General features: G+C 40.1%; 1 protein-coding gene across 1 annotated transcript; it reads left to right on the top strand.

Annotated features, from left to right (window-relative positions):
* The first annotated feature begins 15,061 nt into the window (after positions 1 to 15,061).
* Positions 15,062 to 20,273, top strand: FOXG1 (forkhead box G1). Its single transcript, XM_001364859.4, has one exon. The coding sequence runs from the start codon at positions 15,650 to 15,652 to the stop codon at positions 17,159 to 17,161; it is 1,512 nt and encodes a 503-aa protein (XP_001364896.1). The 5' UTR covers positions 15,062 to 15,649; the 3' UTR covers positions 17,162 to 20,273.
* The last annotated feature ends 716 nt before the right edge of the window (positions 20,274 to 20,989 follow it).

Raw genomic sequence — 20,989 nt, 5'->3', positions numbered from 1 at the left:
ATAACAAATAATCATCATCATGAGGAGACGGGAACATGTTGGAGAAACTCAAATACAGCTGCTTCAGCTTTGTGTTCAGTTTATTCCCTTCCCCACACTATGATTTTCCTGCATGGGCAGCAAGAGAAAGCTGAGTGCTTGCCAGTGAGTTGGTAAATAGTAAAGAGTCTGAGTTTTTATTTGCATTGAAATGAGAGACAGGGAAAGAGAGACAAGACATAGACATGATCATTTCTGTATCCTTTTAGAATACCTAGAGAGTTGGCTATGACACATTGGTGAGATATTAGCTGTAAAAATACACCCTAGGAAGACCACAGTGGAGGACATAAAGCTGGGAACCTTTGGAGTGGAGATAATAGAATGGAAGTTCCTTAAGGGCAGGCATTTCATGATTCTTTGCAGCCCCAGTGACTGGCATATGGTACAGTCCCTATCAAATGATACTGATTTAATGAATGTTAAATAAATAAGTATGAGCTAATCCCAAATTCTTCATAGGGATGAAATAGTAATAGTAGTAATGAATGTTTAATATTGAAAAATAAAACAGTAAACAAAAAGGTCATTTACTCTCACTAAACCTAGATCTACACTTTTCACTAATATAGGGATTCTTAAGTCTGGATATGTGTTTGCTTGTGTGTGTGTATGTATTATTGCCCTCTTTGGCATCATTAAAATATATGGTTCTCTTTTCAAAATAATGATTTTAAGTTGATGAAATACAGTGATAACCAAAGATACTAATTATACATGATTGTACACAATGATTGTTTACAACTAAAAAAATAATCAAGTTCATGAACCTCAGGTCATGAATTCCTGCATTAATGATCCTTGGTCCTTTATCTTTCTTCCTGATACATTTATTCATTGGCACTTGTCATACAAAAAAGGAAACAGACCATAATTCATTTAATGTCCATTTGTTTCATCTTCCTGTAAGACTATTACCACCAAGAAAATGTTTATTTCTTACCTTCAAAGAGAGTAGTTTGACCTCTGCCTCTTTAGGACCTAGTTTCCCCATCTGTAAGATGGGAATAAGAATAAAGCATAATAGAGTATGATGGAGTTGTCGTTAGGATCAAATTAAATATATAAGTGGGTAAACCTTCATGCCCTGCATAAATTTCATCTATAATTATACATTCATAACATACACACACGTATAGTTAATATATAATTATTATTATATGAACTAGCTCGATAATAGAAAACTAGCTTCTACTGAATTAGGGAAATTGCCCAGTGTTTTTTGATGTTACCAATTTTCTCACAGATGAAAGGCCTATTTAAAAAAACAAAAAACAAACGATATTCTTCCAGTGATGTTCTATGACTGCTAATCATAGAATGCCAGTCTCCAAAAAAATAAAGTTAGAAATCATCCAAAGGGTGCAATGAATGAGTAAGCTGAAATATATTAGCAAATGTACAGAAGAAACTGTGTAAAGGATCTTATAAGGAAGACATTAGATAATAAAAGATCAAATTGTCATTTGTGGAAAGTGAGGCAGAATTGGTAGACAGTCATGATGTTCTGCTGGTATCCAAATAATGTCAAAAATTCTAGAAGAGCTTTTCACTGGAATTCCCTTTGGATGATTTATGGAAGGACATAAAGAATCAAATAAGATGAAAAGGAATGCATGGGTTATGATCTTCATTGTTCAATGGACTTCATTGATGGAAATTTTTGTTGTTGTTCTGTCACGTCCAACTCTTTTTGATACCATTGGAGGTTTTCTTGGCAAGTTTGGTGATAGAAAACATTTTAAATAGTATGTGTTAATACTCTCTGGGACTATCTATTTGTAGATGCCTTCTTTTTTGTGTTGGTAAGAGTAATGTCCCTCACAAATTTACCCAGGGATGGGTATCGGTTGGGAAGGCTGGCTACATTTTGAGACAAAAGAAAAATCAGCATCAACAACTATCTTCCTATGTTTTCAGATCTTTATATATTGTCTTCCTCCATATTTTCTCCCATTAGAATATAAACTCTTCAGCAAGGATTATCTTTTTTACTCATATCTTTAGTATATAAAAGAAAAAAAAAACCTTGGCACATGCTAATTGCTTAATAAATGTGCTATCTATATCATCACTATCTCCAGATCCATCCATATCATCTCCATCTCTATATCTCTATCTTCTACTTGTTATCATCAGATCATGAATATATTTGGAGATTTACTAGTAAAATTATTTTTTGGAAATACAATTGTATGATAATACCACATTTGTTTTCAGCTTTCCCCCATGAAATTACTGTTTGGAGAGGCCATTAGGATGTTTCTCCTCTTCCTATTCACATTACCTACACTTCTGGCCTGCTTGCTCCCTATCTACAACTCAGGGAAGAATGGAATTCCTCAAGATAGTGAAAAGGCAAAAATGTCAGCCTTCATGCAACTGACATCCCAACTTCCTTAGAAAACAAGGCCAGGTATCTCTGGTCAAATGCTTGTCCTTTCTGCCAGAGAATCAGATGTCTCCACTGCTGCTATTGAGTAAATTAAACACTAGATGGCACTGCTGCTGTTCAAATGAGATTTTCTGAAGTGACCAAACCAGAGCTGATGATTTGATTCAGCTAAAAACAAAAAGTATTTTGTGTGTTACTGTCATCTCTCTCTCTCTGTCTCTCTCTCTCTGTCTCTCTGTTTCTCTCTGTCTCTGTCTTTCTCTCTGTCTCTCTCATTATCTCCATCTGTCTATCTACCGATCATATTTACATGTGCTTAGAAATGCTGTATGTGTATGTAAATATATGCATATATATGAACACATGTATCCATATTTTAGTATACAATTTGTACATATAGAAGTAGTTGGTATTATATGTATATACTCTACTGTATTACTTTATTTAGGATGGTTGGAATTACTATTTTTTTCCCCTGTCCTGAACTTGGTCCTTTTCTCTTGAATTAGATTAGAGAGTTGTTAAAAAGAAAAAAAAAGTCTCTTACCCCCAAAATATCTCCTCAAAATAAAAATAAACACCCACCCCCCAAAAATCAACCAAAACAGCACTCACAAAGCCAAATGTCCCAACAAGGAAATAAGACAAATGTTTTCTCCTTCAGAAACATAGAGGTAAGAGAAATTCCAAGTTGGCTTCTACAGGCTCCATTTTAGGCTTAGATTCAGAAAAGGGGGGGGGGGGATGGGAGAAGTGAAGAGTTAGCAAGCAATATAGTAATCAATAGTTCAGAAGTTTTAGCTTCCAAGAACACTTGCATCTGAACTGAGAACTAAAATTCAAGTACAGACTTCGAAGTCTGACATGACAAAAGAAGGTAAATTATTCCTTCCTCTCTCCTCCCCCTCCCCATACCCAAAGAACTCTCCCTGTTCCTAGACTCCTCTCTCAGTATCCACCTCAATAAAAGTGAGGAATGGGGGAACCAATGAAGTACCCTGAAAGGAAAGAAAAATGATGCCTGAATCCGTGGTTGGCCTTGGGAAAAACTCCAAAGATGAGCATTTTTGTTGTGTTAAGTGGTTTGCATTAGCAGCCTAAACACGTAGAAAAGGGCTAACATCTGCCGTTTAATATAATGCGGGAGGGAAATGATAGACCTGTTAGTTACAATTGGAAACACTCATTTTTGCATACAACAAAATGAAACATTGGAGAGAGAGCCTTTAGTTGCTGAGGGTGGGGGGTTGGATGCAATGAGTTCTCAGAGAGAAGGTGGTGTTGGTGGAAGGGTGATGGGTAATGGAATATCATTCTTGGATATTTTATCAGTGCCCCCACAATTCAAAAAGAGAGTTCAGAACAACCTATGTAGTATGTGAATTTTTAAAAAGAGGACAAGAGGAGGAAATTCATTTATAAGATACCTCCCATTGTGTTTGTTTCAAACCAGAATCCCAGGCTTCAGGAAATTGAAAAGTTTTGAAACTCACCTAGAAAATAAAGTTTTCTTTCACATTCCCAATACCATCCCTCTTCTACATTCAGAGGGGGTGAGGGTCTCTTTGTGGGGAACTTAGCTGAATTCTGACAACATTCAGGGATATGCATGTATATTCAAATTTTTTATACTCTTCATATTTTCAGTGTACTTTAACTCTAAATAAGAATATGTGTGTATAAAAGAGGACATTAAACAAATCATAGACACATGGGGACTTGGAGATATGAGTACTTGTTGGAGGATATATTTGTAAACACTGTCAGCAGATTGCTTGCTGTTGATGCAGGCATTAGCTATCGTTGTTATTAATATTATTTGCCTTTTGAAATTCTATTGGACACCCCACCTATTCATTATTTGAAACTGCAAGGGAAATTTTGCTTTAAGGAAAAAGAAAAAAATACTGTCTTTTAGGGAGACGGTCTTCTGTAGACTAGAAGGTTGGCCTGCATCATCAAGAAGCTAAAAATGCATAAGGTAACTTGAAAAACAGAGTTTTTCCCTTCTCAGTACCAGATAAATATAAGATGATGGAAACCAAGAAGAAACCCCCGTACTCTATTTTTTAAAGGCAAATATATTGCTCATCCAAAAAACTGTTAACTCTTCATCAGTCAGACTGGACAAATGGTCATTTTCTTCTGCCAGAATTCTTGTATATGTTACTCAGGAGTTCATTCATTTTAGAAAATTAAAGGAATCACTTATCTCCTTGTAGGGACAGAGAATTGGGGGGTTGGGTGGGAATTGGATGTGATTTAAATCAATCTCTCTCTCTCTCTCTCTCTCTCTCTCTCTCTCTCTCTCTCTCTCTCTCTCTCTCTCTCTCTTCGCTAGATGGAGGGGTCTAAATCTCTGGAACGAACTGATATTGGAATCGGTAATAGCTTCCCTAAATTCAGGACCTTGGAGGGGTTGGGAGGGTAGAGGATCTGAGCTGCCGGTGAAGGAATGATGTAATCTTAGGGTCAACGGTCTTTAAATTCAAGTTTTCCCCTCCTACTCTCCTAACCTTCTTTTTTCCAGCTTCCTGGTGAGAGCTTGCAGACGCACGGAGCTGATGAGAGATGCCGATGTTTTCTCAATTGCCAACGAGATGGAATCGCACAAAGCAATTACCAAGAAAATATTGTGACGATGGTTGGAGGATGGTGGGGGCGGGTGGGGGTGGGGATCTTAGTAGGAAAGCAATTTGCAAAGGAATATTAACTTTGATTTCCGAGGTCACCTCCCGGCAATGCAGTTGACAGCGAGGAGATGCTTAGATTTCCCTCTAGGTGGCGCACCTTCGGTACAGAACTAAGCGAGGGCCGGGAAGCTGACTCCAGAGACTTTATTAAGCTTCTAGATAGTTAAAAATAATAATAGTAATAATATCGAGGTGTGGGGTTGTTTTTTCCTCTTTTGGATATTTATTTATTTCGTGGAAAAGTCATTGATTTTCCTCAGCAAACTGTGTTTCTCCTTCACTTAGTGGAAAATAAAAACTGTTTGAATAAATAAGTTATTTCTGAACATTTTGTTGTCAAAGTGTTAAATGTTCCCGTCATTTTTATTCAAACACTAACATGATTACAGCCAATTATATATTCACCAGTGTTCTTTATTTTAGAGTAATTGTACTTGTCACTAATAAAACACAGGCATAATGGATCGCTACTGTTCTGGATTTTCAAGCAATTTTGTATAATTTGATTGAATTATACATCTTATCTGCTACTTTTTATTTTTATATTGGGGATCCTATTTTCTTGAAAATAGCAGCTCTATGCTTGTTTTGTTGTTTCTCCAGTAACGTACACTGCGGTAACATTGATAAATAGAGTCCCTTTGAAATGTCGAAAATCAGCTGCTTCCCGCCGCCTCCCCCTCCACATGCACACACACAAACACACATACATATACACACTCATGCACATGCACATACGGCACCCTACCACACCCGGTAGAGAAAGCAGAGAGAAGAGGCCAGGACCTGAATGAACTACGAGGTGAGGTGGACTGCGGTCGAGCTTCAGGGTGTGCCTGTGTGCGAACACGGGGGCACGCCTGTGCTTTGCAAAATAGGAAGCCAGAAAGGTAACAAACAGAGGCACCGACCTCCTTGAGTTGAGTGGTGAGATTTTATCATTTTCCTATAATGATTTTGTTGTCCGTCTCGGGTATCCAACATGTTGGGACTAGTTGATCACAGATTTGCTATAGGGGAGCTGCACCCGGCAGGCAGAAGAGGAGTGAAGTGTAATATTTACCAAGGGGGGAAAGGATACGGACAATATAGTACATTTGAAATATATACTGTGTGTACCTTTGTGTGTATACATACACACAATTACATAACTTCTAACACCCTAAGCCCTACTTCCCCAGACAGCCACACTCCAGCACGGAGAACAATTATCTATATGCTATTCCTATATTGTTGTTGGTGTCAGTTACACACAGAAAACTATGCCCTTAAAGTATTTAGAAAACTTAAGCAGAGATAGGAAAGGTGGGTACAGGCACACCCTTAAGTAACACCAAAACAAATCAGCAAACTAGAGATTACAACAGGCATGAAATGATTTATTGAAGGAACATCTCCTTCCTCCACCAAAGACTTCAAAGCAAGGGGGGGAGGGGGGGCTTGCTCCCTACAGAAACTAGGACATGACTCAGCCTATCTCGATGGCAGCCATAGCTGCAAGACAAGTGCCCCGAGTATGGAACAATATTTATCCATAACAACCACAAAATCATGTGGGCTGAGCATTGTCGATTCTCTACAGCTAACTCTGACTTGAGATACAAGAAGGTGAGATGAGGAGAGAAATTGGCTTCATTTTTGTGCTCTGGGGCAAAATCTAGTGCTAATTGCTCCCAACCTGCAAGCCAACAACTGATTTTTTTTTTTAAGTAAGAAATATAACGGAAATCTATCTAAACTCTGAGTCTTTCTAGCTAAATTGATGTGACTTGTGCGTGCATATAAATGGAGAATAGGAGAAATATTTGTCTACTAATTAAATAGGGAAAAAAAATTCCTAGTGATTACTCTCTTGACTATGATTCTTTTACTACCTAACCTGTCATTGATATGTTAACTTTATCTAGCCTGGGCACTGTCGCTCCCTACCTCTAAGAAAAGCAAGTAGTTGTGTAGGGCAAGCTTTGTACTGGGAGTCAGGTAGAAGGCATCAGATATTCAAGCTAAGTGGCTCTCTTATCCCTATAACATGTCTAGCTTAAGAGGTAAAGAGCTCAGCTCTTGTCCCCTGACTTTCCAGTGATGGGGTATGGATCTCAGGATTTGGAAGAAATCAACTGAGTGCTCCACTGGAGCTCAAGATATCTGGGCATCAGGCAACTCACTGAGCCTGGAGGTCTTAACTCTAAAGATGGGAAACAATACAGAGTCACTGTTTTCCTCCCTATTCTGCTTAGTAGTTGGAAAACAGATTCAGCTCAAGAAGATAAGTAGTAATTTATGAGGTTCTGCCATCGGGAATCAAATTGGGAAGGAGGTAAATTTTCTCCCTCCCATGTTTCAATTAAGATAGATCAAGAAGAAAAATGATAAAATCTGCTAAAAGGTTATATAGGTTTTGAAGTTATTAGAAATTAAGGAGTCCTGTTCTTTTGTTTTAAAAGGGTAATGGAAAAGTTACTAGCCTCTTTTCTCCATCTCGTGCCAGGATGACCAGTTTACCAAAGCCCCTTTTCCCAAAGACAGAGATAGGCAAAGCACAAGCAAGGTAGGACAGTGCTATGCTGGTGGCTTTGCATCTCAGATATAGTTGTGTCTGCCTCTTAAAATTGTTTTCAGCTAGAACTTTTAGCTATCTTCTTTTTTTTAATCTCCATCGCCTTCCAGTATATTGTGACTGCTGACCTTTTAGAAAAACAAACAAACAACAAAAACTGTATCACTTTTGCTCTGATGTAAGATGTCTAGAACAAAAACAAAACAAACAAACAAACAAACAAACAAACAAAAAACAGTTTTAAGGGGGGAGGGGAAAACCTAGGAAAAGAGCCTAAACAGAGGCTCTGTTTCAGTTCAGCTTAGTGAGCAATCTGAGACAAAGAGAGAAGAGCTCAGCTCCGTCTCCACTTCTGCAGATGGAACTGGAAGGGAGTAAGACTTTAAGGAGCTTTATTGAAAGCAGGCCAACACATTTAGAAACTAGGCAGGTATAACTTTGAGATGGGTAAGGGAGGAGGGATGACTCTGGAAATGCTTCCCCCATATGATTCATTTTTTTCTTGGGATTAGGGAAGGAAGGAGAAAAGGGAAAGGGAGAAAAGAGAAAGAAGGGGAAAGAAAAGGAGAGAATAATATGAGAAAGATGGAAAAATGGAAGAAATAATCTGATTCTGCTTGTTTAACTTCACTAAATATCACCCCCCAGTAACTTAAAAAAACAAAAACAAAAAACATCCAGATTACTTAGTCTCTGCCATCTTAATGGCTACTAAAAGATGACATTAATATTATTTCATAACTGGCTAAATATGTCCCACCCCATCCTCATAATCTATGTATTTCTCTCTGTGCTCTGGTTTTTCTCACAGAACCTGAAGATGAGAGCAGAGAACTTTCTGTAACGAAAAAAGAACTGGTTCACAACAACACATTAATCAAATCTGGTAGCTGTGATGGGGTTTATATGACATTTTTAGAATGGAAAGGAGTTGTACCACATTTTAACAAAAAGCTAACCAAGCTCGGAGTTTTACTGTAACCCATTCATATGTTTTGCCCTTCTTCATAATACCTGCAAGAGTTTCTTGAACATTTTAGAAAGTTTTAAGGAATTGAAGACAGAAAAATCTCTCTCTCTCTCTCTCCCCTCCCTCTCTCTCTCTCTCACTCCACATCTCAGTCTGTTTGTCTGTCTCTGAAGAATAAAATATCTTTCCAAAATTAGTCTGCATAAGTACCAACTAGAAGTTAATGGAAGTTCCTAGTCATTAAAAGTGGTTACAAGGGAAATAGATCTGAATCTGACCAAAATGGTTAAGTTTTCCTTTCAGTCTTCTTTATTTAGGATGTTTTCCCTCCTTTTCAGAACTCCTACAAAGGAAAATTTTTATATTAGCTCTTTCCTAACTTTTGTTTGTTTGTTTCTGTCAATTCTTATTTTTTCCCTATCTCAGCTTTACAACTATAGTAACATCTCCTATAGCTTTGGCTGTCACCTAAAGCAGCATTTCTTGTCTCTCTCTGGGTTCTTTTTCTGACCTTTCTGAAGGGCAAAATGGAAGCCTGTTTTGAACTAGGAAAATGGAGCCATTAGAATCCTTGAAATGAATTATTTTTGTTTTTGATGGCTCATGAAGGCTTGGAGTTTGCCATATAGAGGGCAATTTCCCCCAACCTAATCTAGCAGGGATCTGGAAAGCATCTAGCTACTTTAAAGCTAAGTGAGTAGAGAATTGACAGGAATAGAGAAGGAGGAGAAGGAGGAGGAGAAGAAGGAGAAGGAGGAGAAGGAGAAGGAGAAGGAGAAGGAGAAGGAGAAGGAGAAGGAGAAGGAGAAGGAGAAGGAGAAGGAGAAGGAGAAGGAGAAGGAGAAGGAGAAGGAGAAGGAGAAGGAGAAGAAGAAGAAGAAGAAGAAGAAGAAGAAGAAGAAGAAGAAGAAGAAGAAGAAGAAGAAGAAGAAGAAGAAGAAGAAGAAGAAGTAGAGAAGATGGTGGGGGGTGGTAATAGTGGTGATGATGGTGGTGGAAATGGAGGAGGAAGAGAATTTTAGTGGTGTAAAAAAAAGAAATTGGAAATTCATAAAGGGTAGGGATTGTATCCTCAGAGATTTTATCAAGAAGTGTCATAAAAGGGCCTGCAACCTTCCAAATCATGGCACATTACTCACTGGGTTGGGACCATTATGTTGAGAATTTCTCAGACTGGTGTTTACCTTCTATTTCTTCCCCCACAGTGACTGCTCCCCAAGATCTCCAGGGCAAATCTATTTCATCCCTACATACCTGGCTTCTGGAAGTGCAAAGATTTAAGTCAGTGGAAGAGATACCTGCGCAAGAAGTCCCATTGGACTTTGACATGTCCCTTTTCTTTCCTTTTTAATCTTTGTCTCTTTTGCCTCCAAAATGTTTTCCCAGCCTATATAAGTTAAACATTTCTCCTATCTCAAATAGAAGGCTCTCCCATAGATTTTTTTTTTCCCAAGCAAATTTGCCGGTGCCACAATGTTATGATGGAAGGATGCTGAAATGACAGGCCTCGTAGACGCTTGTCTTAATCATCGGCTTCTTAATTTAGTTTTAGTGCGGTGGGTTTGTGTGTGTGAGTGTGTGCGTGTGCGCGCGCTGAGAGCAGCCGCTGACAACCTGCAGCTCCCTAATGAGTGACGAGGCAGGGCTGCTGCAGCAAAGTAACACTCCCCTGGTGTGAAGACCTCTTACTGGGAAGTTTAGTTCACTACTGTTCTCGCAAACCTAATCGTATAACCTGTAACCAAAACCCACAGAAGAAGGATACAACACGCTAAAGAGTAACTTCTAATCACTAATGTTAGCACTGTTCCCAGCTGTTAGGGATTAGAGAGGAGTTGGCTGCGAGAGAAGAGACCTCTATTCACTGATCTATCTGGAAAAACAAAAACAAAAACACACACACACACACACAAAACAACAACAACAACAACAACAACAACAACAAAACCTGGATGCCTATGCAGGTCTACCTCCCACCCGGTGAAGATAGCATCTCGAGCTTCGTCTCTTCTGACTACAGGGGGACAGCCAGCTCTCTAAGGACGGAATCTAGCGAAATAGGAAGGCTTCTCCCTGCATTCTGCAGGTAACAGGAACTAAACAAGGGAAGCCCAGAACTAACGCGATAAATAGCAGCCCCTAAGGTATTTAATATGTCATCACTGAATGGTAAAATGAAATCTGCTGGCTCCTTGCATGGACGCATAATGCTATCAAAGCATGCTTATTAAATACCAGTTACTCATGGCTGATGAAACATAAATTTTTGAAGCGTTTCTGAGATTAGAATAGCTTTACGAGGTCTGTAGAATATACTTAGGGGAGGGAGGTTGAGGGAATGGGAGGAGGGGAGATAGCATGGGGGAGAATTTTGCCTCAGCCATGGTTTGTGCTGTCCTTGCTTTTTACTCAGTATAAAGGAACTTCATATGATTGGGGTGGGGGGAGGGTAGGGGAGGCGGGATTAAGGCAAGATCATTTAAAAATTCAAATCAAAAGGAATTTTGTTCAAACTAAGGTGGTCTGAGTTAACTGGACAACGATTCTCGATTTTCTTGGGCTAATCAACGCAGAGACACGATGTCACCACTTCCAGTTAAAGATCTCGGCCTAATGTACACAGCAAAGAGAACAGAACTCTCTTCTGGCTTTTGTCACATCTTTGAATCTTATTTGAGGTGGAAAATAGATTCTGAGATTCCCAATGCCTTGATATGGGGCTTTCGATTCCGACAGTGCCTCTATTTTAGTGTCCTTTTCCTGGGTCTCTCAGAAGTAGTTTGAGTAAAAAGCCCTATCAGAAATACACATCTGCGACCTTGCAAGCACAGAGCTTTCTACCGAAAAGCACCTACATGCTTATAGATGCATAAATGTTAATAATATCAATATCCCCTCTATTATATATAACACATTTTAGTTTTAAATAATTAGATGGGAACCAACTAGGCATATTTGCAAAAGCAACTAGCCTTTTATTAGTTTGGTAAAACAGATTGCCTAAGATTAATAAAATGTTAAATCCAAATATAAATACACTTTCTCAACATTGAAATATATTGTTAAAAACTAAAAATAATGTTAAATTCTTAATGCAAGTCTAAGATTTCATTTTAACCAATAAGGAGGAGAAGCAACTAAAATTAATTTATTATATTCTGTTAATAATGCCTTTCCACCATTATGTGACCACGTTCCAAAAATGAAAAAAAAGATGAAATACTCATTTCCTCCAGCTCACCCCCTTCAATTTCATCCTGCATTGAAAAGTAATGTAAATGCAGCTTTGACCCTAGAAACACCTTAAAACATTAAAAATTCAGTAGACAGTGCTATAGCTATATTCAAGAAGCTCTCCCACTTTGCTGCTGAGCTTGTATTTGAATAAAATGTCCAATGTTAACAAACAATACCCACGTTTGGCACTTTGTGTATTAAATTGATCAAACAGATTTTAGTAGGCACAATGCACAATTTGTACAGACCTGATTGAGTTAATATAATATCAGCAAATTTTACATCGAAATGATTCTGTTTCTTTTCTTTGTGTTTAAAACCAGCACAGATTACAAATTTTAATGATCTGAAAATGTTTGGTATACAAAATCATGCTTATTTCAGTATTAGCAAAAACACAAGAAATTTTTCAACACAAACACCCAGCTGTGTCTATTTTAAAAGCAGTTCAATGACAGCTTGCACTTATGAGCATGCAATCAGCTAATTTCGCTTTTTTTTTCTTCTGTGTTAATCAACACTTTCCTTCCTGCATATCAGAGTACAAATAGTATAGTTACTCCACATCAGTAAATGTTTACGTAACCTGTCCTTTTCCAAGAATCCGGTTACACCGAATCATTTCACGCTAGACCGACTACGAAAACGTACCGGGCCTGTCCACCTCAGAGGGAGCCCTGTGCACCATTATAAGTGCTGATGAGAAGGGGGGCTGGGGGAGGGGTGAAAGGGGAGAGAAATAAGGAGGAGTAGAAGGATGAATGGGGGGGGGAGAATAGGAAAGGAAAAGAAGGGAGGAGGAAAGGATGGGGAGGGATAAGAGTGGGGGAAGGGAGGAATAGAGAAAGGAGTTAGGAATCTGTGAGGAGTGGGGGAAAGAGAGAGTACTGGGGAAGTAGAGAGGAAGAAGATAGTGATAAGAAAGCACACTGACTTTACCAGACAAGTCACTATATTAGTAATTCTGAAGAATTTACCATCTTGGAGTCAATAGTGTCACAGTGTCAACCTTGACTTAAAAGGAAATGTTTTATTCATTGGAAATTATTTTAAAATTTATAATTACTAATTTTCTTATTATTTTTAAAGAAGGGGCACATAGGAGAATGGGGATAACTCCAATAAAATGGTATGAGGTCATTCGAGGTTGTTCAAGAGCTAGCTCATTGTATTCTGGATGACAAATGTTCATCCTTGACCAGATGTAATTGTTTTTATTTTTCATTTCTCTTCAGTTGGCTCTCTCACACACCCACATACAGGATTGCATGAGGTTGGAGTGGGAAAGAAACAACTCTTCAACTTTTGAGCATTTAATTTCCCACTAAATGCATTCTTTATATTAGGAATGAATTTGAGGTTTAGCCACCATATATACATACTCACCTATGTTTACTTTTGACATTTTGTTGGTATTTTCCTAAATAGCAATTTTAACTATATGTCAGGTTCTCTTCAACCCACCATACAACTTTATTAGGTGCAGAAATGCTCACATTGCACAACTTTTTCTTTTTTTTTATGTGACAGGGAAAATATCCTTTTCATTCATGACTTTCTCTTCCATCTCCCCCTCCTTTCCTATTTCCTCAGTGAGTTGCCTATCAGCTCGTGTGTGTATGTGTGTGTGTGTGTGTGTGTGTGTGTGTGTGTGTGTGTGTATGATGGGGGGAGTTAGAGCATCTATTGATCTGGATAATTACCACCACCAAATTCTAGAGACTGGGCCTTAATCTTGATCTTTATCGCTGGCCAGAGTAAAGTCCCTCTCTAGGAATGTCCGCAGTCCCTCAATCTTCCAAAGGAACCTCCGAAGAATTTATAATGCAAGTAATTGGATCTAAAGGGCCAAGATTTCCATATCCTGGATGAAACTTTCAGTATGAATAGATTGTTGAAGGAGATAGTACTGTTAAATTATGGTTTGGGTCCGGTGGAAAATGGAAAATAGGAAAAGGGGGAGAAGGAAGGCAGAGGTAGGATTTCCCAGGAAACACATACGCATCCTTTTGGTACAGTTTATGGAAAACAACCAACAAAACAAAGAGAAAAAAATATAAAAAACACCTCCAGGGTAAATAGTTCCTGGACAACTCCGTGCGGACCCGATTACAAACTGATGGAGCCAGGATGAGGAAAAAGAACCAAGGCAGCCCCCACCGTGAGCAGCAGTCTGCGGGGTCGGGGTAGGCGGGCTACACATACACACACAAACATACATATCATGTTTTACCTGGTTTATTTTGAGATTGTTTGTTTTGCTTTCTTTCTCTGAACCCCTCATTTCGGAAGACCCATGAAAGACGCTTAACACTGAGCTCCCCAACCCTCCAGTGCCCCCCGGGTACGTCTTCCCGGGAAAAGCCGCGGCGCGCTGGACCCGATGGCCTCGCAGAACTGCTCTGCACTTGCCCGGCTGCCTGGCAAGAAGACGCTAGGACCTAAGGCGCAAGAGCCGAGGAAGTAACCTTTCCCTTGCCCCCTTCTGTCCCTCCTCACTTCCTCCTCCCCCTCTCCCTCCAAAACTTCACTCAGGCCCCCAGCCACACACAGGCGCCAGGTCTATTCCTCTCCTAAATACCCATGGTCTCTTTATAGTGTTACCTACGAGGGGGGGAGAAGACTAGGGTCTCTGAAATACATGACACCGTCAGGCAGGGCTGTCTCTGGAAAGTAGTGCCTCCCTTCTTCCTCCATTTCCTGCTCTCCTCTTGCATCCACTCTCCTCCCTTTTAAAAAATGTTTTTTAAAAGGTACAAACTTTAATCAAGAGGAGAAAATATTGACGTACAAAAAGAACATGATCCAATACAGTGCGAATGGGACCGGAAATGTGATATATTTGCTTTGAGAGAGGAATTTGGGATAAAAAGCTGGTGGGTTGGGAGGAGGCGTAAGAGGTGGGAGAAAGGATAAGGTGCTGTGGTGATGCGTCCTCCAGCCTGTATCCCTGCGCCGGCAATGGCACTGGGTGGAGTGGGGGAGGAGAAGGGAATAAGAAGGGGGAGGAAAGAAGGAAAGTAGGGAGGGTGAGAGGTGTGGGTGAAGAGAGAGGGGAAGGAATCTCGGGATTGGACGACCGAGAGAGATACGCTCCCGCACGCCGCCGGTTCTGATTGGCCGACCGGTAGGAAAGGTTAAACCAAAAATTTTTTTACAGCCCTAGTGTGCGCCTGTAGCTCGGAAAATTAATTGTAGCTATAGCCGCCTCGATCGCTGTCTCACTAGCCTCGCCGCCGTCGTTTCGGGACGCGCCCGCCTGGTCTCCCCCCCTTTGGGCTGCTGCTGCTGCTGCTGCTGCTGCTGCTGCTGCTGCTGCTGCTGTTACTGCTGCTGCTGCAGGAGGAGGAGGAGGAGGAGGAAGAGGAGGAGGAGGAAGCAAAAGGGGGGGCGGGGTGGGGGGGAAGACCATGAAGTAGAGTTGGGAGCGAGAGAGCTTCACCCCCGGGGCGGTGGTTGTTTCTCTTTTCTTTCTTTCTTTTCCTTTTTTTTTTTTAAATTTCCTGAGTGGTGGTTGCTGCTTTTGCTACATGACTTACCAGCGCCCGAGATTGCGGTCCAACTGCGCTGCCGCCGGTGCGCTCAGTGCTACTGCTGCTGCCGCCGCAAGTGCCGCCCGCACCCCGTTCGGCACCCTTCAGTCGCTGCTGCTGCCGCCGCCGCCGGTCCGCTCCCGCGACCCCGCCGCTGCTGCCACCATCACCACTGGTCCCACGGGCGCAGCCAACGCCGCCGCTTCCCCCCCAGAGTAGTGGGTGATGTTGGACATGGGAGATAGGAAAGAGGTGAAAATGATCCCAAAGTCCTCCTTCAGCATTAACAGCCTGGTGCCTGAGGCAGTGCAGAGCGACAACCACCACGCGGGCCACGGCCACCACAACAGCCACCACCCTCCGCCCCACCACCACCACCACCACGGCCACCACCACCACCACCACCCGCCGCCGCCACCTCCTCCCCAGCAGCAGCAACCTCCTCAACAGCAGCAACAGCAGCAGCACCCCCCGCCACCCCAACCCCCTCAGGCCCCCCAGGCGCGCAGCGCCCCAACAGATGACGATGAGGATAAGGGACCCCAGCAGCTCCTGCTTCCTCCACCTCCTCAGGGGGCCACCTCGGCTGCTACTGCCTCAGCAGCCCTAGACGGGGCTAAAGCTGATGGGCTAGGGGGCAAGGGTGAGCCTGGCGGCGGCGGTGGCGGTGGGGCCGGAGACCTGGCCCCTGTTGGGCAGGAAGAGAAGGAGAAAGGGTCCGGGGGGGAGGAGAAGAAAGGGGCGGGCGAGGGCGGCAAGGACGGGGAGGGGGGCAAGGAAGGGGAGAAGAAGAACGGCAAGTACGAGAAGCCGCCCTTCAGTTATAATGCCCTAATCATGATGGCCATCCGCCAGAGCCCAGAGAAGCGCCTCACACTCAACGGCATCTATGAGTTCATCATGAAGAACTTTCCCTACTACCGGGAAAACAAGCAGGGCTGGCAAAACTCCATCCGCCACAACCTGTCCCTGAACAAGTGCTTCGTCAAGGTGCCCCGCCACTATGACGACCCCGGCAAAGGGAACTATTGGATGCTGGACCCTTCAAGCGACGACGTGTTCATCGGCGGCACGACAGGCAAATTGCGCCGAAGATCTACCACGTCCCGAGCTAAGCTGGCCTTCAAACGCGGGGCTAGGCTCACTTCCACTGGACTGACCTTCATGGATCGGGCAGGCTCTTTGTACTGGCCCATGTCTCCCTTCCTGTCCCTGCATCATCCCCGGGCTAGCAGCACTTTGAGTTACAATGGAACCACGTCCGCTTACCCCAGCCACCCAATGCCCTACAGTTCCGTGTTGACTCAGAACTCGCTGGGTAACAACCACTCCTTTTCCACTTCCAATGGGTTAAGTGTTGATAGACTCGTCAATGGGGAGATCCCTTATGCCACGCATCACCTTACGGCCGCTGCCCTGGCAGCCTCTGTGCCCTGCGGGCTGTCTGTCCCCTGCTCCGGGACCTATTCCCTAAACCCTTGCTCCGTCAATCTGCTGGCGGGACAGACGAGTTACTTTTTCCCCCATGTCCCTCACCCTTCAATGACTTCTCAAAGCAGCACTTCAATGACCGCCCGGGCCGCTTCCTCCTCCACGTCTCCGCAGGCGCCCTCCACCCTGCCCTGTGAGTCTTTAAGACCCTCTTTGCCAAGTTTTACAACGGGACTGTCTGGAGGACTTTCTGATTATTTCACACATCAAAATCAGGGGTCTTCTTCCAACCCTTTAATACATTAACATCCCTGGGACCAGACTGTAAGTGAACATTTTACACACATTTGCATTGTAAATGATAATTAAAAAATAAGTCCAGGTATTTTTTATTAAGTCCCCCATTTTCTGTACGTTTGTTCAGTCTTTAGGGTTGTTTATTATTCTAACAAGGTGTGGAGTGTCAGCGAGGTGCAATGTGGGGAGAATACATTGTAGACTATGAAGTTTGGAAGTCAAAATTATAGTAGAATGTGTATCTAAATAGTGACTGCTTTGCAATTTTTATTCAGACATAACAAGTCTATCACTAATTACCACCAAGATTTCCATGTTTGCAGTATTATAAGTTATCATGGATATACATGGTGGATGGAGACCTGGGGAAAAAAAAAACACAAAACAACAACACTAAATTATGGGAAAAGTGGGGGGGGGGGAGTTTAAACTGTAATTTGTATTTTAAAAGCATTAATAGTAAAGATTCCCAAGAAACGACATTTGGGCCATTTATTGTTTTGTCCTTTTCTTTAAGAAACTGGTTTTTGTTTACTTTTAGACCAAAGATTGGGTTTTAGAAAATGCACTCGGTGTAGAAGTATTTCAAAGAGAAGCAAAAACAAAACATCAAAAAAAGCACGTTTCAGTTCGCAGCACTGCCCGTTCAAATGAGTCAGAAGGGGACAAAATTAATGATTGCCTTCAGTTTGTGTTGTGTATATTTTGATGTATGTGGTCACTAACAGGTCACTTTTATTTTTCCTAAATGTAGTGAAATGTTAATACCTATTGTACTTATAGGTAAACCTTGCAAATATGTAACCTGTGTTGCGCCAATGCCGCATAAATTTGAGTGATTGTTAATGTCGTCTTAAAATTTCTTGATTGTGATACTGTGGTCATATGCCCGTGTTTGTCACTTACAAAAATGTTTACTATGAACACACAGAAATAAAAAATAGGCTAAATTCATATATACCTTGATAGTTTTGTCTCTTTTATTAAATAGAGCTAATCTACAAAAGTTATAGATAAATCAAAGGGATGGCTCTACAGGCCAGCCTTGGATTTGAATAGCTCCTTAGATTTAAATGGAAACCTTTTATACAAAAAAATAAGAAAAAAGTAAAAATCGTATTTTCCTCCAGATGGAATTAAGCTTTTAAAAGGAGCAGCAGGTTATTTGATTAACTAGTTATTTTTACTATAGACTTTTTCAGCGGATCTCTTTAAATTTCTATGTATACACAGCAATTTATTAATTTATCTAGTGATATGTGTGCATAGATATTTACTGTTTATTTTCCATTCAATTGACAGAATGCTTACTTTTCTATTCACCTTGTTTCAGGCTTAAAAATATTTATAGCCTCTGGCTGATTATATATATGTATATGTATATGGCTAGATAGCAATGACTATAATACACACATATTATATATATGCATATGTAGGTATATGTATATATATGTACACACACAGAGATCCCTACAGTTCAGGGAGTATTTGCGCTTTTGATGCTGCAAACATTTTGTTTAATAATATTTGTATTTATAGTTTCTAAGTCAGCATTTATTTTTGTGGCTGTTTACCCACAATGAGAGTTCTAATAAAGATGTGCTAAAGTTGAAATACAATTTTGCTGGAAGTGATCGCCTAATGTAATGACTTTACAGATCAATGCTTATATTTTCTTCCCAAATTCTTAATTTTAATCTTTATTTGTTCAGGTGCAGAAAGATGCTTTTCTCTTTTTATACCCTTGAAATAAATATTTATTAGTTGATTATAATTATTAGTAATTTTCACCTGGAAGTTTGTTCCATTTGCTTACACTGAGCCATACTTCTGTTTTAATTTGTAATGGAACCAAAACCTAGCAAAAACAAACAAACAAATAAGTTTCTTGATGGGTTTTAGACAGTATAAGTGTCACAGCTCCTGAAAACAATTAGAAAACTTGAGCAAGAGGTTTACTATAACTAATTGGATCCCGTGGTGATTCTATGGAGGACAAGTTGTTCATTTGTTACAATTGTATAGTCTGAAATGCGTTCAGCAGTAATGCAATAAGCTAGCTACTTCTTACAATGGGCCCAATGAAAAATAATCTGTTCTAGAGATCTTATCTGCAAACACTTAAAAGAGTTGAACAACAACAACAACAAAAAAAAAGCCAAGGGAAGAAGAGGCCTCTAGAAGATTCAAATTTGAAATGTGGAATACTTGAATATTTAATATTGAGAGAGAGAGAGATAGAGAGAAAGAGAGAGAGAGAGATAGATAGAGAGAGAGAGAGAGAGAGAGAGAGAGAGAGAGAGAGAGAGAGAGAGAGAGAGAGAGAGAGAGAGAGAGAGAGAGATTTTTTCTATTGGAAATAACTCCTCCCCAACATATCTAAGAGAAGTATGGTTTTGGTTTTGGTTTTTTAATGAGGGCTGGAAATAGTAAGAAGAGATTTAATTAAATGGTCCAGAAAAAAAAAATGTGTTTTGTTTTAAATCTAACTCAGTCTAAATCCCTACTTTTAGGGATTTGGTTTTTTAATGGGTTAGTCAACTTAGTATATCATTCTTTTCAGTTCCACCACCTTAGAAAATAATGTGATAGGAACACATGTAAATATGTAATACATCAATAATTTTATTGATATATCATCAACAAAATATTAAATATATTAAAATTTGCAAGTTTTATTTTAAAATAATGAAACCCCAAATTCTAGAGCTAGGTAGTGAGGGAGTCTCATTTGCATATTTGTGACCTAAACAAACTTAAAGGATTACTTTTGATTTTTTATTGCATTGGCATATTGGGTTATTTAGCACTTGCAATGGGTTTTATTGTTGAAAACTACATATAGGAACTGTGTTCTGACTGTAAAAAGTTTAAACAATGAAACTGAGGTCTTGTACTTAAAGTAAAGGGATCTTAATATTTCAAGAAGGGTTTTTTATCATCACTGATGGGCTTTTTTGTTTTGTTTTCAATGACTACTTCCTTATTTGGGAGAAAGATGACATTGCTGGGGTTTTGTTTTTATTTTTGTTTTGTGTTCTTTTTCAAATGCATTTAGTGAATGAGATTTCAATGCCAAACGCTGTGCTTTGAGATCTGTAGTAAACTGCTACCTAAGAAATTCAGGTGTTTATTGACTTCTTTATACTTATGGGAATTGAGGGCCGGGTGAATGTTGGTTCATGCACATATCCAAGGCACCTTTATGGTGATTTCACTGGAAGGAATTTGGGATTTTCAGGTAGAAATTCTGGACATTTTTCAGACATATGTTTATCTATATGTACATATAAACATATATAATACAAATAGAAAGATCACTTTATAGGAGGCTTGTTAAGGCCTAAATATGCAAAATTCATTTACCTCGGTTTATCCCCCTATTTCTTCTTAGAGCTATTGTTCTCTAGAAATCTTTCACACCTAGATAAGGCAATCTGGTGTGGAATTTTAAGACATTTTTACTTAAAACAATTCACAATGTTATGGTGATATTTGTTTCCATCAACTTTTGTTGAGTAAAATCTTGAAGAAAAAATTTGGCAATTTTAATGTAGCTATTTAAAAATTAATGCTAGAGAAAAATGAAATCATGTTTCTTAGTTTTTACCATGTTTGTATTTATTTTGAATTTTTTAAGAAATGAAATTACATTACAAATATCCCTTAAAATGTAGAGTCAATGAATTCACTCAAATGCCAGTTTCATATAAAAATATAAAATGCAAAGCTGTGTTTTCTGAGTTAAAATATTTAAGTGGGTTTAATTTAAAGCTGATGAATGTTAAAATAGCCTAAGCTATTAAACAAATATTATTAGTTAATCCCCAACACATT

This window comes from Monodelphis domestica, chromosome 1 (assembly GCF_027887165.1).
Source record: "Monodelphis domestica isolate mMonDom1 chromosome 1, mMonDom1.pri, whole genome shotgun sequence".
In the NCBI taxonomy this organism is placed as follows: Eukaryota; Metazoa; Chordata; class Mammalia; order Didelphimorphia; family Didelphidae; genus Monodelphis; species Monodelphis domestica.
Note: the sequence above shows the minus strand (reverse complement) of the source record. Positions and strands in the feature narration are given on the sequence as shown.